This window comes from Rattus norvegicus, chromosome 12 (genome assembly GCF_036323735.1).
Source record: "Rattus norvegicus strain BN/NHsdMcwi chromosome 12, GRCr8, whole genome shotgun sequence".
Classification (NCBI taxonomy): Eukaryota; Metazoa; Chordata; class Mammalia; order Rodentia; family Muridae; genus Rattus; species Rattus norvegicus.
In genome coordinates, this window is record NC_086030.1 from 47,190,390 (window position 1) to 47,207,729 (window position 17,340).

The window sequence follows — 17,340 nt, forward strand, 5'->3', positions numbered from 1 at the left end:
TGTGGAGGTCAGGTGACAGCACTGTGAAGTCAGTCTGTCCTTCCACTGTGTATCCATAAGGATTAAATAGAGAAGCACTTTCACCCACTGAACCATGGCACTGAGACAGTGTATTTTTTATGGGTGTCTAAAAGTATAATGTAAAATAATGAGTCTCTGAGTTGAATATGAGGCAAATCTTATTTCTAAGAGAAAAGAAATCAAGAAAGGAACAGATCCCATTCATTTAGCCATGATGAGGTAATACTTGTAAGATGGGGAAATGGACTCCATCCGTGGGTGTCCATGAGCAATGGCTCCTGGGGTGATGGTGCCAACAATGTGCTGAGGCAAGGCAGCTGCTGCATGTGCAGGTCACCAGAGACCAACAGAGTCTGGAACCAAAACTCACTTCACTGCTTCTACAACACTGCCCGGTCTTCCTAATGGAGCTGAGCAGGGAACAGACCACAGCAGCCCCCACGTTTGAAGAAACATCCGCACTTCCTGGGTCATGAGAAGGTGCAAAAGGAGACATTGGGGCGACCATGTGTCTCCCTGCCCAGTCTCTGGCTGTCTGTGTATTCCAGCCCACACCGGCTACTCTTATAACTTAGAGGGAAAGGCCTGAGTACTTACTTATTCTGAGGTGAGCAGGGTCTTGTTAAATACTGGCACATTGGGAGAAGAAGAAAAGCAAAAGCTATTGTTGCAAGAACTAGGAAAAGAAAATAGGTTTCATTAATTTTTTTTCTTTACCCATTAGAGGAAAAATGACATAACTCATGGAAGATGGTTTTCCAACACAGTTTTCTTAACAAGTAGAAAAGTTACCTAAAGGACCCTTCCTGTTTGTCTGCTTGTGCTGAAGCTGGGACCCAGGGACCTCATGTATGTCTGTGGCCCTGAGTTGTGTGCCCAGAAATAGAGGTCTTTCACTACTACATGGATGGCATCTTCTTCTTCTAAGTAATAACCAGCACCCAGTATGACATAGATGGGACAGGCCATGCTATCCTCCCTTAGCTTAGGCAGAAGGAACACACAGCAGGCAGAGGATGAACCCCTAACGGCACTGCTTAGCCTACAAACACACTGCAAAGCTGGCAGCTAGTTACTGTGATTAGCTGTCAATGTTTCTATCCGCAGACACATCGGTAGAGGAAGCTAATGGCCACTCCGACTAACAAGACCTGTAGGTTATCTGCAGAAACAAGTCACAGCTATCTGGTACCACCAGAGCTCCCCAGTTTCCCAATCCCACCTTTCTTGAAGACTCTGATAACAGATAATGAAGGTTCAACTTGCATGGCATGGCACATACAGTATAATTCCCGGACAATAATTAAAAACACCATTTTTATTCCTTTTAGTAAACTTGAAGCTAAATTACCTGCTGTACATATTGTGAAAACGACTTGAACTGAGTCAAAGAAGAAGAACATGACTAGGAGAGAGACGGACGCTCCAATCGGAAGGAACAGAGCTTGGGTGGAGTCAATGGTCTGAATGCCTGGAGAGGAGAGGAGAGGAGAGGAGAGCAGGACACATCAGCCCTTATTCCTAACAGACACACAGCCACGCACCCCCACTTGCATAAACTACCTCACACGAAAGCTGAGCATTACATGATGAACTGACGTCATCAGAGAGGTCAGAGGTCAGACACTTTAGGGTCCATTTCTGTTGTTTTCACAGCCTGAGGATTTTTAAGACCTCAACTGCAGATAACTGATCATCAAAGAAATGCCTTAATACAGGGGCTGGGGATTTAGCTCAGTGGTAGAGCGCTTACCCAGGAAGCGCAAGGCCCTGGGTTCGGTCCCCAGCTCCGAAGAAAAAAAAAGAAATGCCTTAATACATGGCCAGAACGGAATTCATTCTACCCAAGAGGGTTTAAGCACTGAAATGCATTTTAAAATTGCTTTCTTTTCTGTGCATGGAGTTTTGCTAGCATGTGGTGCCCACACAAAGTCAGCAGAGGGCACCAGACTTACAAACAGCTGTTAGCTGCCATGTGGGTCTGAGAATCAAACTTTAGAAGAGTAGCCAGTGCTCTTGACTGCTGACTCTTGAGTTTTCACAGCTGCTTGGCTACTTGGTGAACTTGGACTGGACATCAGTTTCTAGACCTGCCATGACGTCAGTCTTTATCCAGACGCCACAGTCTACAGCTGCTATTCCTTTCCTGCAAGGAACACGCCCGTGCATTTCACAGTGACTCAGGAAACAAGGGCTCCTGGGCCTGCTGTGTGCTGTGTTCCTTCCAGGCTCTAAGGCTTTCCATGAGAGAATGAGGTCCTTGCTGTCCTTGGTGCTGCCCTTCAGTACTACAGTGACCAAACTCATACACGCCCCCTGCCATTGTCCGGCTTTTAAGTGGGGGTGGTGGTGGTGGTGGTGGTGGTGGTGGTGGTGGTGGTGGTGGTGGTGGTGGTGGTGGTGGTGGTTTGGCTGTGAAGTTTTAAGGCACCAGAAGAGGAGATTAAAAGAGAAAAGTCCTATGACAGGGCAGGACACAGCTCAGTATTCTTTCTTAAGAATTAGCTGCCCACTGGAATCACCTGGAAAGATTTTCACTGTCTGGAATTGTAATTACTTATTTTCTGTTTGCATGTGGGTGTGCCATGGCAAACACGTGGAGGTCAGAGGACAACCTGTGGAGTTGTTGCCTTCTCCCATGAGGGTTCCGGGCTTGACTCAGGTTCTCAGGCTTGGCAGCCCACCTTCACCTGTTGAGCCACCCTGCCAGGTCTAAAGAGATTTTCTTAAATCTTACTTAGATAACTAAATCTTCAGGGGTTAGGTTTAGCTATCATTCTACACAGAACAGTTAATTTTGCACCAGGACTGAGACCTGAGAGCAGAATATTTACAGAGAGGAGACGGTCAGAATCTGATGATTGCTGAATCAAAGGGAATCCCCCAATCCCATGCCGACCTAATCCTACTGAGATTGAAAACTGTCATATGAAAACTGTCACATAATCTATTATAATGGAATAAAGTAAAAATCTGTGTTAAGGTTGTAAGTAAATGACCCAATCAAGATAAAACCTAGGCATAAAGGGCTGAAAATGACAAGGTGACATTTAAAACTATTAGGACTGGGGAGCTCTCAGTGGTTAAGTGCACACTCTGTTCTTGCTAACGACCTGAGTTCAGGCAACTCACACTGCCTGTGTACCTACAGCTCCAGGGGATCTGATGCCGGGGTTGGGGATTTAGCTCAGGGGTAGAGCACTTGCCTAGCAAGTGCGAGGCCCTGGGTTCGGTCCCCAGTTCCGAAAAAAAAAAGAAAAGAAAAGAAAAAAAAAAAAAAAAAGAGAGAGAGAGATCTGATGCCCTCTTGTGGCCTCTGAGCGGTGCCTACACTCTTGTGCCCATACCCTCCCATATACACATGCACATAATTTTTAAAATAAATAAATCTCACACACAGTTTTACACACACACACTTTTAAACACACGCACATGCACACGCACATGCACACGCACGCACGCATACACACACACACACACACACTCACACTCACACTCACACAGGCTTGGGTCTGGCAACAGAGCTTGTTTGGCCAGGCACCTGGGTCAAGCCAGCCTGACGCCCTGGACCTGCATGGTGTTAGAAAGGAGACGGCCCTACCCACACACGTGCACACTGAGAAACAAGACGGTAACAGACATAAGCACTCGGAGACTCACTGTTCACTAATAAACGCTTAGGCCATACATAAGCTTCGGCTCCTTCTCCAACTCGCTCTCAATCTACTAACCCTTTATTGTAACCTGGGCTCAGCTACCGGGCTGGTCTCATCTCCTGTCTGTCCATCTGTCTGTCTCCTCGGCCTTCAGGGAGAATCTCACCTGTTCCTATTTCCCAGGATCCTCTCTACCCCTGCTGGATGTCCCACCTCCTATTTTCTGACTGAGCTCACTGTTACCAGTTCCTGACACATATCAGAGATTCCCTCTGCGCACCCTGCCTATCTGTGGCCCCAGTGAGCTGAGGCAAGGGTACCAGATAAAGATCACCCTCACTATATGGGGACTTTGAGGTCATCCTGACCTACAAAAAATTAAGATGCCTTAGAGCAGAGATTACATTAGGAAGACTGTAAGATGTATTTATAATAAACTTGTTTTATCTTAGCATGGTAACTAAAACAAACAATACAAGGAACAGTGAGGCTATTAGGACAGTTCCTCTTCTGAAATCAGCAATTAAACCAGGAGATGGCGGCACTGGGCTCTTTTAGTTGCTGCCACTGTACTTCTGGGCACCAGAGACAATGGTTCTACAAGGAGGAGATAGCCAATTAGACATCTGACCAAACTCCAATGATTTAAAGGCAAAGCAAAGCAAAACAAGACATTTAAACATGACAACCATAATCACAAAGGCTTACACAGCCTCACACAGCCAGCCTAAAAAAAAGCATAATTGTGGAATTTACAAACTTTAAATTTTTTTTTTGCTTGCTCTGGAACTCAGCCTTATGTAACCCAGGCTGGCTTCCAGCTCACGACCATGACCTAACTCCTCACCCCTTACCTCTCCCTCTCAATTGAGCCACCAAGCCCAGCTCACATCATTATCAGTGAAGGCAGCCACAGGCAGCAGGCACTGACACGGTCAGTGTAAACTGACGTCTGTTACTGAATTGTATCCTGTGATTAGATATTCCCTACATCATCACAAACTAAGGACAGGAGAGATGGGGACATTTCTAGTTTTTATGGCTACTTTGGTGGCAGTCTAAATGGGGCAATTAAAGATGTGTACACCTACCAATCCCCACAGTTCCAGACTTCCACAAGTGTCCAGTTCTGGGAGTGGGAAGCCTTGGTCAGAAGTCTTAACTTAGGCTGGCCATGTCAAGGATCCCGGTGCTTCAAACCCACAGGATGATCCCTGCTGAGGCTCCACGGAATGGCAAAGCCTTCCTTGGGTCCATGGTAGATAATGGTCTCCTTGAAGGGATGCTTAGGGTGTGAAGACCCCTCTCCAACTGACCACTCCCATACTGACATTAGTTAAGATCCAGCTGTGTACCATAAACCCCACCTCCTTGTTCATGTATACAGCAGCCCTGCCTCTCTGTTCAGTCTATATAATCAACTGGACAAGCTTTAGTGCCTCCTTTGGAGGCCTCTGTCTGCCCTGTTCAGATTTTCTTCCCATGTGTGTCTGTCTGTCTTCTTTGCTTACTGGCCCTCAGGTCTATTCCTGGAGGCTGTGTAAGGACTAAAATCAGGCAGTGGGTTTATGTGGCTTTCCCCCTTTATCTATTAAATGAAGAACTGGGCGGAGCACGGAGGAACACACCTTTAGTCCTAGACTGGGAAGAGCAAAGGCAGGGGTTTTCAATGAGGTTAGGCCACACTAGTCTACACACTGAGTTCCAGACCAGTCAGGGCTACACAGTGAAACCCTGTGTAAATAAAGGAAGGAAAGGTGGTGGGGGCGGGGAGATATCTACCTGCCTGCCTGCCTCTGGGCAGACCCAGTTACTAGAAATACACGGGGGCAGTCAGAGATGATCTGGATGGAAATCCCTGCTTCTTACAACTTTCTTTCCAACCATTTTCTGTGTGCATGAATTCTGACTTTCACTACAGGCAGAATCTGTATAAGTGCAGCTGGCTTTGAGCTGGAGACTCTCTTTCCTCAGTCAGCCAGATGCTGTGATTACTTCCCCCACACCTAAGATGCTCATTACTATGCCTGGTTTTGGAACTTTACACACATTAAATAATGTGTGTCTGGCTTCTTTCACTCAACACTACTTTGTAAGAACTGTTCTACTCTGTTCTGTTCTACAACTTCACTGGATGAAAAATCTTTCCATTCCATGACCGACATTTAGGGTTTTTTCCCTCAACTTTTAGCTATCACAAGTAATTCTTCTTTGTACGTCTTTGATATTTCAGTGTGTGTGTGTGTGTGTGTGTGTGTGTGTGTGGTCTCTGCCTGCGTGTATGACTCCCACATCTGTGCAGCACTCTCAAAGGCCAGAAGAGGGCATCAGAGCGTCAATGAACAGAGGTCAGAGGTCTGCTCCAGAGCTACAGATGGCTCCTGGCCTGACGTCATGTGGGCGCTCGGAACCTGCACAAACCTGAGGCTCTGATAAAGCAGCCAGTGCTCTTAATCACTGAGCTATCTCCAGCCCATAATATCATTATTACTATTTTGAGACAGAATCGAGACAGAGTATCGCTTTGTAGCTGAGGCTAGAGGAAGTCGCTCTATGGCAACTTTCCTTCTTAAGTTCCCACACACCGAGATGACAGCTGTCCTTGTGTCATGGGGTGACATTTCCTCCCAAATTTCATCCAGTCCCACCATGCCAGCTCTTGTGCTCTTCAACGGGAATTATGCCTGGATACTAAGAGCAGTCATGAGTTTGGCATACAGCAGAGGAAAAGCAAAACTCCCCCCCCAGGCCCACCTTCTGAGTGAGGGCAGCGAGCTCAGCAGCCATGGAAGACTGCCTCTAGGACCTGGACCACCAAGTCTGGCCTGCCATTTCTTTCTCTTCCTCTTACTACTTCTGGCCATCACAGCTGAAGAAGGCAGAGGCATTCTTCAAACCTGCCTTCCCCACTACAGTCTGTCAAAGCAGATGCAGCAGATACAGGAGGATGGGGAGGCCTGACTGCCCGCAGTTCCCAGGCAGTGTCAGAGGAAGGGCAGCAGGTCGAGTGCTTCTCAGACAGGGGCAGATCTGCTTTGCCGTTTCTCCCAGAACTGTTGCATCTGCTCTTATCTGTCCCACCTCACCTTTGGCCCTGATACTGGCATGCTCTCCAGAGCTCCAGGGATGTGACGGGAGCCTGTACGCATGCACCCGAGAGCCACACTGCTGGGCCCAGGAGCGCTGGGGCTTAGTCTGTGAGCTGTGTCCATGTCACAGACATACTCCCCAGGAAACACAAGAGGACTGGTCTTTTTTACACTAGGTGTGGCCAGGGTTTCATCTTGAGCCATCCTGGTGGCTGTTTCCTGAGTTCTAATGCGCCAAGTGCTGTAGTCTCCTGGAGGTTCTTGCACCTTTGGCTGTTGGGCAGAGCACTGTTTGAGTTGTGAGCTTTGATGTCTGCTGTGGGTCCCACGGCCTTCACTACTCCTTCACTTCCATGTTTGTTTGCTTCCACAAACTCCTCCACTCTTGGGTCTTTTGGAAGAAGGCAACTGTGATCTTTCACACACCTCCATCTGGTCACTTTATCCTTTAACTGGTCCAAAATCCTCTTGCCAACATCTTGGCACTAACTAAGCACCAATCTTTTGAGAGCCAACCCTCAGTTCCTGTTGTGGCCCATATCTTTAGTCCTTATCTGTATAGAGGCAGAGACAGGTGGATCTCTGAATTCAAGACCACCCTGATCTAGTGAGTTTCAGAACAGCCAGGGCTACACAGAGAACCCCTGTTTAAAAAAGCAAAAACCAAACCAAACCAAACAAACAAAAAACAAAAACAAAACAAAAGACCCTTTCCCATACTGTCCTTCAACCTAAAATGATGGGGCACTGTATGGCGAGTGCTGACTCACGGAGGATTTTCTTTCTTAGTATTTTCCAGTCTGCATCAAAGAGAACTGTACTGTACTGTATGATAGGTACCTGTGAATTCTCTTGGTGTCTGGGCCTCAGTGCATAATGGAAAGGGTGCATAGTCTGACACAGGAGGCCAACTTAAGAAAACGACTAAGAGGTGCATGACCCTCATGTGACCCTGATAAATAACAAGAAATAAAACTGACATTAGCAGATACTTCCTTCCATGAGATTTTAGTTAGAACACTACATGCTTCTCTTTGATTTTGTGATGCAGTGTGCCAGACTATAATCTGTCTTACTTATATCATTTGCAAATATGCTGCACCATATTGGACTTTAGAAGTAAAGTTCTTGGGGCTGGAGAGGTGGCTCAGTGGTTAAGAGCACTGGCTGCTCTTCCAGAGGTCCTGAGTTCAATTCCAGCAACCACATGGTGGCTCACAACCATCTGTAATGGGATCCGATGCCCTTCTCTGGTGTGTCTGAGGACAGCTACAGTGTTCTCATATACATTAAAAAATAATATTTAAAAAAAGAAGTAAAGTTACAAGTATGTGACTTAGCTTGAAGATAAATTATGTAATACATCAATCTGAAAATCAGATTTCACACTGGGTTTAATGTGGTTCCTAGTAAATTACTGGTACAGACTTTATTTCATGCAAAGATTTTAATATCTATGGACAGACAATTTTAAAGGCAGTCTCTGTGTAGCCCTGGCTGTCCTGAAACTCCCTCTGTAGACCAGGCTGGCCTCATACTCACAGAGGCCCACCTGCCTCTGACTCTTTCCACGTAAGTGAGTCTACTTCACTGTCTTTGTTGTGTTCACTTCCCAATCTGAAGTAAAAACCAGGCAAGTGCGATTTGGATACGAAGTACATAGGAACTAAGTACAAGGAGACCGAATTCCGTGAGAGGAAAGGAGAGGGGCAGGCTTTCATCCCTGTCCCCCACCGGTGGGGTTGCAGGCACATGCCAGTAGGCCCAGGTTATTATGTGGTGCTGCCCACCTGAGCTCAGGACCCATGCTTGTGGGACAAGCACTTTTCTGACTAGGCCTTCTCCCTGGCCCCAAGTGCTTCATTATGAAATATGAAATAATATTCCACTGTATGGATAAATGATAACTTGTGTACAGATTCATCTCTATTTTAAAAAGGATTTGTATTCTTGTGGGATATTTTGAATCAGGTGACAATCCTAACACTTATCTCTCCAAGCACTTGAATGTACTCTCTCAGAGATATGTAATTAAGCAGTCATCGGGAGAACAGCTAGCAAGGTCACGGGCGGATGGACATGGCCTGTGCTTTATGGGGAAGGAGTGACCTCGGCAGCGGCAGCAGGTGCAAGCTCCTCGTACTTGGGCAACCGGCGGCGTTAGACTTAGAGCACAAAGTGTAGCAGACGGCAGGGTACAGATTGGATCGCACTGTTGGATCACGTGTGAGTGAGGGACTGGAGGTACGGAGAGGTCAGCTGCGGTGAGCGCATGGGGTGAGGGTGGGGTGAGGCTATCGAGGAGCACAGGACACGGCTTACTGTTATTGGTGCTGCTGCCGTTGAAAGGGCCAGAACTACTGCTGCTGTCTTTCTCCTTATCTTGGTTCTCAAAGTCCATATTAAGAGACCTGTGGGGGGGGGGGGGGGGAGAGAGAGAGAGAGAGAGAGAGAGAGAGAGAGAGAGAGAGAGAGAGATTGATTAACATTCAGCTTCAGTTCTGCGTAAGAGAAAGCAGCCATGGCAGTCCTGAGCCAGGGCTGCAAGTGCTGCTCCTGCGAAGAAAAGGACATCCTCTTCCCAACTGGGAAGCCGTCTACAACCCTTCAGTGTTCCTTCTCGAGCTGTCCCACTGTAATAAGGCACTCCAGTGCAGTTCAACTTGCCACAGTCTCTTAATTACTTTCCTATGATTAAAAATCTGGAAAGGGAAACTTTTATACCCATGTGACAGCTTTTAGAGAGGGTACAGGGAGGACCCTCTCAAAATAGCAAAAAGCAGGTGAAAACACCTGTGCTTCCAACAACACAATTACAAACAAACAAACAAACAAAGGCCACTCATGAGATGGAAGAAAATACCTGCAAATCATGTGACTGGTGAGAGGGGGCTTGTACAGAACAGTTAAAGTCAAAAGTCAGGTAACAGTGCAGGGTTGGATGCACAAGGCTGGGAGCCTCGTGCACTGAGGGGCTGACACTAATTGGGTCAGTCCGTCCAGCAGACAGTCCAACCACACACCTGCTTTTCCAGTTCAGTCTCCAGCGCTCTGAGAAGGCAGGTTTCTGTTGCCTGAGCCATCTACGCTACAATGTATCTGCTATGGTAGGACTATGTGTTACACATTCCAACCTGTTTCATGTCTTCTGACATGCCCAATATCAGCAAATATCTCAATAGATATTAAAGAAAGAGCATGTTTTGTTGTTGAGGCATTTCACAAATGACAGACTGAGCTAATAAAGAATACTTGCTCAGTCCAGACTGCTGTGCAACAGATGCCATGTCAAAGCTGGATGTGATGGCACACATCTGTCCTTCCGCACTGGGGTGTGGCGCACAATCTAGGTCAGCCAATCCAGCCCAACTGATGAGCTCAAGGTTCAGTAGAGACGGAGTGAGGAAAACCACAGTCTTCTGGCCTATCCATGCGGGTGCACGTACAGCATAAGCCCATGAGGGAGGAGGACATTAGCCCACACTCACTGTGCTGGCTCATTTTCTTCCTGCTTGCTTTGTACTGTTACAGAATGAAAGACACTGCTACCTTAAACTGCATTTGTGGGCTCTGTCTTCCTCTCTCTCTACCAGTGTCTCTGCTGGGAACACACACACACACACACACACACACACACACACACACACACACACACACACACACACAAGTACATTTATTTCATCTTGCTGCCAGCCCTGCTGCAGAGATGGTGTCAAAGGCAGCAGCTGAGGTGCTATAGAGGTGGTCACCCTCCCATGTCCCCACTAGACGGGGTTCCTCTGTATCAACCAGGCTGGCCTTGAACTCACAGAGATCTGCCTGTCTCTGCCTCCTGATGCTGGGAGGTCTTGTGTAACTACTATGGGCTTCTAGTTGCCTGAGTCTTGCTGAACTTCAAGCCTTGTTTGATCCTTGGGGTTACCACTACACAACACAAGAAATCTACCTGAGTGAAGTGGAGGGCTGTGTATCTATCTGTTCAAGGTGGCAAGTGCTTTATTTTCCAGCTTTACAGAGTTTGATCACTGGGCTGGGCTAGGATCCTGTCACAGCCCAGTACACTTGCACAGCCCACAGCAGACCTCAGCTGTTTAACTGCTGCCTTTGTGGGAAGACTTCTGTCTCAGGCCACCAGGACGACTGTGCCCTAACTTACTCGGTAACTTATTAACTCTACAGACTGCCCAGTACTTGGCTAGCCCTTGAACAGTCTGTCCTGACTGCACATATGACCACCCTCCTCACCCCAGCCAGACCTGTCTCACCACCATAATCGTGTTACTGCTCTACAATAACATGATATGATGTGTATCTATACACCCAATGTTACTGCCACACATTCCATTCAAACTGCACCCTGGCTACTTGCTTAACAAAGAGCACACTTGGGTTACTGAAATCAATGTTTAAATGAGCAACATGGGCTATAAGAAAGCTTAGCAGGCCAAGAGCTTGCTGTATAAGCCTGATTATGAATTTGATCCACATAAATATCAAGAGAGAGAATCAACTCTACCAAGATGTCTTCCACAATTGCCACAAACAAAAATTACTCACATACAAATATATAAACAAGGATAGAGTAAAAAACGAATACCAGAAAGAAGGAAATGGACATGGTGGAAGCACATGTCCAAAATCCCAGCAGCTGGGAGGCTGAGGCAAGAGAACTGCAAGTTGGTATCCAAAGTCTGAACCAGCCAGAGTTATAGGAGGAGATCCTTACCATCTAGGACTCAACAGAAGTAGTTGCAGGTCAAGCTTTAGGAGATGAATGACTCTCCAATGAGTGATGCACAGTCAGCATTCAAGACGAAGACCCGGGTTGGGGATTTAGCTCAGTGGTAGAGCGCTTGCCTAGGAAGCGCAAGGCCCTGGGTTCGATCCCCAGCTCCGAAAAAAAAAGAACCAAAAAAAAAAAAAAAAAAAAAAAAAAAAGACGAAGACCCAGGAAACGGCAAGTTTGAGGCCAGCCTGGGCTGTATAGCCAAGAAATACTGTCCTTGGCCAACAGAGTATCATCAGTGCATATAAGGGGGTCGGGGGGGAGTCTTCTGATTGTGGCCAGAAATGTTCTGAGTGCCAGAATAATAAAATAATAAGGTAGAGATTGTGTTTTCTAATTGTTTGTTTGTCTGTTTTGGGAGGGGACAGGATGTGCGGGACAGGGTGGTCAGACTATGTAACCAAACATGTTCTTCAACTTCTGACCCTCCTGCCTTGTGTCTCATGCTCAGCTTACAAGAGCTAACCCTAACTGCACTCCCTGCTCAGGTACTGGGCCGGCATGTGGTACAGTCAAGACGACTTTCTTTGTTCTGGGTTGGAATGGTACAGGAACCTCAGACAAGCTATGCAAATGCTCTAAAACCAAAGCACCACACTACAGACTCCAGCTCAAGATGTCTTTGGATTTTCAGAGTAACCCTATAGGCAGGGGACTACAAATCTCTATGTTTACTCATTGTTTTGTTCTACACCTCTTCAAAATCACTGAGTGTGCTCGCAAGCTGGTGTTGAACTCGCAGATCCACCTGCCTCTCTCTGCCTGGGAAGTGCTAGGACCGAAGGTGTGAACCACCACACCTGGCTTCAAATGGTATCGAAGGAGATGAAGAAGCAGATGTGGGCAAGGGAAAGGGAGCGACAGATGGACCTCCCAGACATCTGTGCTGTCAGGAGAGAAGGACAAGGGACGGCGCCATCTACATGTGAGGACCAAACCCAAAGGGGAGCCTGGATAAAGCCCATCCTGCTGACTTCTTAGATCTTGGACTTTCAGTCTCTAGAAGTAAAGCTCTCTGTCACCTAGGCAGCCAGTGTGCTGGGCCTTGTTAGGCAGCTCAGAGCTGCTGAGTTACCATCTCATGGTAGCAGCCTGACTTTTACCTACCTCCTAAACAAGGAAAAGTGACTAAGGGGTAATCACAATACAGAACATGCAAAATGATAGTGATGGTGGTGGTGGTGGTGGTGGTGGTGGTGGTGGTGGTGGTGGTGGTGGTGGTGGTGGTGGTGGTGGTGGTGGTGGTGGTAATGATGATGATACAAAGCTGGAGACCCGAGAGCCTTTATCCTCCATGAATACATTTAGTATGTATTTGCGCACGCATGGTGTATTGTCTAAGGGAACACACACCCATGTGAGCATTTATGGAGGCAGTCTCAGAGACAGGGTCAATTACTGGACTACACTGTCTGGGCTGAGCTGGCTGAATCTGCCTCCTACTTCTACCACCTAACCCTGGGGTTACCACAGCCACACGCAATTATACCTGTGTGCTGGGGATGTGAACTCAGATCCTTCTGCTTTCACAGCAAGGAGCCTTACCCACTGACCCATCTCCCAGTCCACTTTTTTCTCTTTAAAGTAGGACTAACACAGCACGTCACCATTTTTCATGCACTACTGTGCTAAGGATAGCTTTCAGAGCACCACATAAAATAAGCTACTGCAGTTTCTCCCGTAGTCTGATCTCTGGGGTAGACAAGCTACAGATACGCTGGCTTCTACGACAGGTTATCAAGTCAGCAACCTTTTACATGACGCCATGGCCTTATGCTGAGCTGGGCAGACTCAAAGCCAACTAATTAGTGTCAAATACAGCATGCCATGCCATGTTCATCTGACAAGGGTCTACCAGGACACTACAGCAGGAAGCAGTTTAAGACATTTTCCATGTCTTAGTAAGGCTTTACTTAGAGTTTGCTCTTTTTATAAGGGAAGAACTCCTAAGAAAGGACTAGAATGTCACTCAACCAAGGTTGGGAAGACGCCTCCCTTCCTCAGCCAGCGGCAAACCACACAGCATGAGGCCCGGAGTCCAGGCCAGATGCAGTCGCAGTGTAGAACCCAGTGCTGGCTGCAGACAGGAGGATCCATAGTGCTCACTGATCGGTCAGGCTGCCTGACAGTACGGTGGAAAGCTACTGAGCAATCCACCGTCATGGACACCCACACAAACAGGTACAGGCATCATGTAAGTAGGCCAAAAATGAATAATTTAATATTTATTAAAATTGAATAAACCTCCAATATCAGTGTTTTATACATGGCTGGCAAGTCAAGTGTTCTAAACTCAGCTCCATCCTCAGCCCCTGAACAGAAATCTCGGAAATCCACTCATTCTTTAGATTCAAAGGATTTCCTGAGCAAAGACCTTTGCAAACCCTGCACTACGTGCCACACAAGAACACAGGCTTGCCCAAGGCTCATTAGGTCTGACAGAATGAGCTGTGAGTAGTTAAGACACTAAGTCTGTATTCAATCGGCAGCAGTGAATGCCTGCACTGCCACTGTGTCTTTTTTTTTTTTTTTTCCTTTCCGGAGCTGGGGACTGAACCCAGGGCCTTGCCCTTGCTAGGCAAGCGCTCTACCACTGAGCTGAATCCCCAACCCCTCGCTGCCACTGTGTCTAAGAGCTCAGGTCAGGAATAACAGAGGGATCAACAGCCAGATGGCAAGGCGACCTCAGGCCATACTCTGGAGTAAATCAGTCATCTGAACCACAAATCCTGCTATTGTCTGTGTACCCTCAATTGTGACTGAATTATTTCCCAAATGTTTACACTTAAGGGTACTGTCAGTCACATTTGAACGCCTGAGGAGGATAGCTGTGAAATGGTGTGCTCCTGTGTGCACACACCCCACATACACACACAAACCTGACACTCCTATCTAAATCTGCCACTGGAGATTCACTCAGATATATTTAGCAAAGTCTCTAAAATTGAAAAATAAAAAGACTGGGGGCTGTAGAAATGGCTCAGTGGTTAGGAGCACTGGCTGTTCTTCCAGAGGTCCTGAGTTCAAATTCCAGCAACCACACGGTGGCTCACAGCCATCTGCAATGAGATCCAATGCCCTCTTCTGGTGTGTCTGAAGACAGCTATAGTGTACTTATATGTAATGAATACATCTTAAAAAAGAAAAAAAGACTTTGAGAGGGTATTCTAACATCAGCCTGGGTAAGATTGACACAGAAATGTTAAGAAGGCATAAACAGTGGCTCTCACCCTTCCTGATGCTGTGACCTTTAACACAGTTCCTCATGTTTTGGTAACCCCCAACCATAAAATTATTTTCATTGCTACTTCATAACTGTAATTTTGCTACTGTTATGGATTGTGATGTAAATATTTTTGGAGATGCACTTATCTGATAAAGGCATCTTCATAGTATGTGAAGGACACTTAAATTCAACACTAAGAAGATAAAACTGGGGAGAGATGGGCTCACAGTAAGTATGGTATGGTCATGGCCCTGGACTTGACCCTCGGAGCTGGGGGTATGGGCAGGGAAGGGGATCGCCCAGACGCTTCTCCAAAGGCTCCACATGGATGATAAACAAACACATGAAAAGATGCTGGACACCATAGGCGTTAACAAAGGGCCTGCTACAACAGGAAAGGACGGATGACGGGCGCTGGCAGTGGCGATGGCAACAAGGATGACCACAGGGCAGGAACTGACTATTGCTGAGAATCTTTCTCAGTCCAGAGTGGCTACCATCCAGACGCCAACAACACACACAAACCCACATGCTCGAGGGTACCAGAGGGAATAGGAAGACACTACGTGCACCCAGCTGGTGAGGATGCAGATTAGTCCAATACCAAAAACTGGGAATGCAGGCTTGTCAAAAATGAAGACTATGAGTGCAATAGGACGCTGCTGTACCATTCATGTCTTGTTCCAGACCCAAGGGAATATGTGAGCACACAACAGAGACACCTCCTCCACACCAGTGTCTGCTGTGTGGCATTACAAGTCACGTGTCTTCATAGATATTATTCAATGGAGGAATGCATTTATTTTGCAGGTTTTTTTTTTCTTTTTTTTCGGAGCTGGGGACCGAACCCAGGGCCTTGCGCTTGCTAGGCAAGTGCTCTACCGCTGAGCTAAATCCCCAACCCCTATTTTGCAGTTTTTGTTTTTTGTTTTTTTTTTTTTCTTTTTTCCGGGGCTGGGGATTGAACCCAGGACCTTGCGCTTCCTAGGCAAGCGCTCTACACTGAGCCAAATCCCCAACCCCTATTTTGCAGTTTTTAAAGACACGGTTTCTCTGCGCAGTACTGGATGTCCTTGAACTCAGATCCAACTGCCTCTGCCTCTCAATTGCTGAGATTAAAAGCGTGCACCACCACTGGCCGCCTGGATGAATGGATTTTTAAAATGTGCTACAGATATACACGCTTTATGTAGCCATAAAAAATGAAATGACATGATTGCAGGAAAACAGGTAGAAGTGGAAGTCATCATGTGAAGTACAATCAACCCGATGGGGAAATGTCTCCCTTTACTCACTGGGTCCAGACCCAAAGTAACACAAGGAGAAAAACATAAAGCAGGAAGGGACTATTGAGGAGGGACAGAGGAGTGTGTGTGGACTGTGGTGAGATGATGACACACAGGTGTGGGGATCCCACAGCGGGGTGTGTGGTGTGTAGTGTCATATAGAGAACATGAAGAGAACTGCTGGTCAGAGCATGAAGAGACTCACACAATGCTAGTGACAACGTCAAGCGGTATTCGCCTTGGAAACCAGTGGCCTTTCTTAAAATGTTAAATGGAAGGATTAGCATGTCGTCTAGTATTTCTACTCCTCATGAGAAATGAAACCATACGCTCTTATCGAAACTTGTGCTCTTATCGAGTAAGTCTTCACAGCATCACTATTCACAACAGTAAGAACAGCAGCAGCTAGACAGCCAGAAACCTATTCAGCAACAAAAATGAATGGAACACACAGACAGGGAATGACACCGACTGACACCATTAAACCACAGCAGTAAAAGCAGTCAGTGACAGGTCACATCATCAGATCCCACGTGGGGTGTCAAAGCAGGCACTTCTCTACAAAGGGATTAGCACTGCTATGGACCAGGGAGGTAGAACTCTATGAGCTGGAGAGCAGTCTGGCCTGCATAGTAAGACCCTGTCTCAAAGACACAAAGCGGGCTGGAGAGGGGTCTCAGAAGTCAGAGCTCCAGTACCTGTGGTGGCTCACAGCCATCTGGAACTCTGGTTCTAGACCTGATGCCCTCTTCTTATCTCCCAGGCACATCAGTACATACATGTACGCACACACACATGCCTGCAAGTAGGCAAAATTCTTACACACATAATTTAAGTAAATACTAAATTAAAAAACAAAACAGGCAGCAGTTTTCCGTGAGTGGGTGTACAAAGCCACAATGCCTGTCCAAATCCCCGCAGACTTTTTTTTTAATAGAGAAACTCACTTGCCAGATCTGAAATTTACATGGAAATGTAAGGGATCCAGAGTAACCAGATGCATTTGAAAAAGAACATGGTTTTAAGTAATTCAGTCCTAACTTCCAAAGAAAGTTACAGCAATCAAGAAAGCAGCAGAGGCATAAGAAGAGACGAAGAAGCTGAGGACCTCTGTCAGTGGACAGTGATTACCTTGCAAACAGAATGCCCTATGCCTGATCCTCAGTCGTCTTTTTAAAAAAGAAACTGGTGCCTGGGGAGGGGTCCCAAACATCTGTGTGTGTGTGTGTGTGTGTGTGTGTGTGTGTGTGTGTGTGTATGCTGGGGAGGGAATGTG

General features: G+C 46.8%; 1 protein-coding gene across 2 annotated transcripts in view; it reads right to left on the reverse strand.

Annotated features, from left to right (window-relative positions):
* Sppl3 (signal peptide peptidase like 3) overlaps positions 1-17,340 on the reverse strand; it is an 84,440-nt gene that overhangs the window by 14,073 nt on the left and 53,027 nt on the right. For both annotated transcript variants that reach the window (XR_010056808.1, XM_003751200.5), the window contains exons 3-5: positions 9,089-9,177; positions 1,373-1,492; positions 619-697 (exon numbers count right to left, since the gene is read on the reverse strand). Coding sequence is in view for 1 of the 2 variants with exons in the window: in XM_003751200.5 (XP_003751248.1) it covers positions 619-697; positions 1,373-1,492; positions 9,089-9,177 (288 nt within the window). In the remaining variant the exon portion in view is untranslated. The remainder of the gene's footprint in view (positions 1-618; positions 698-1,372; positions 1,493-9,088; positions 9,178-17,340) is intronic.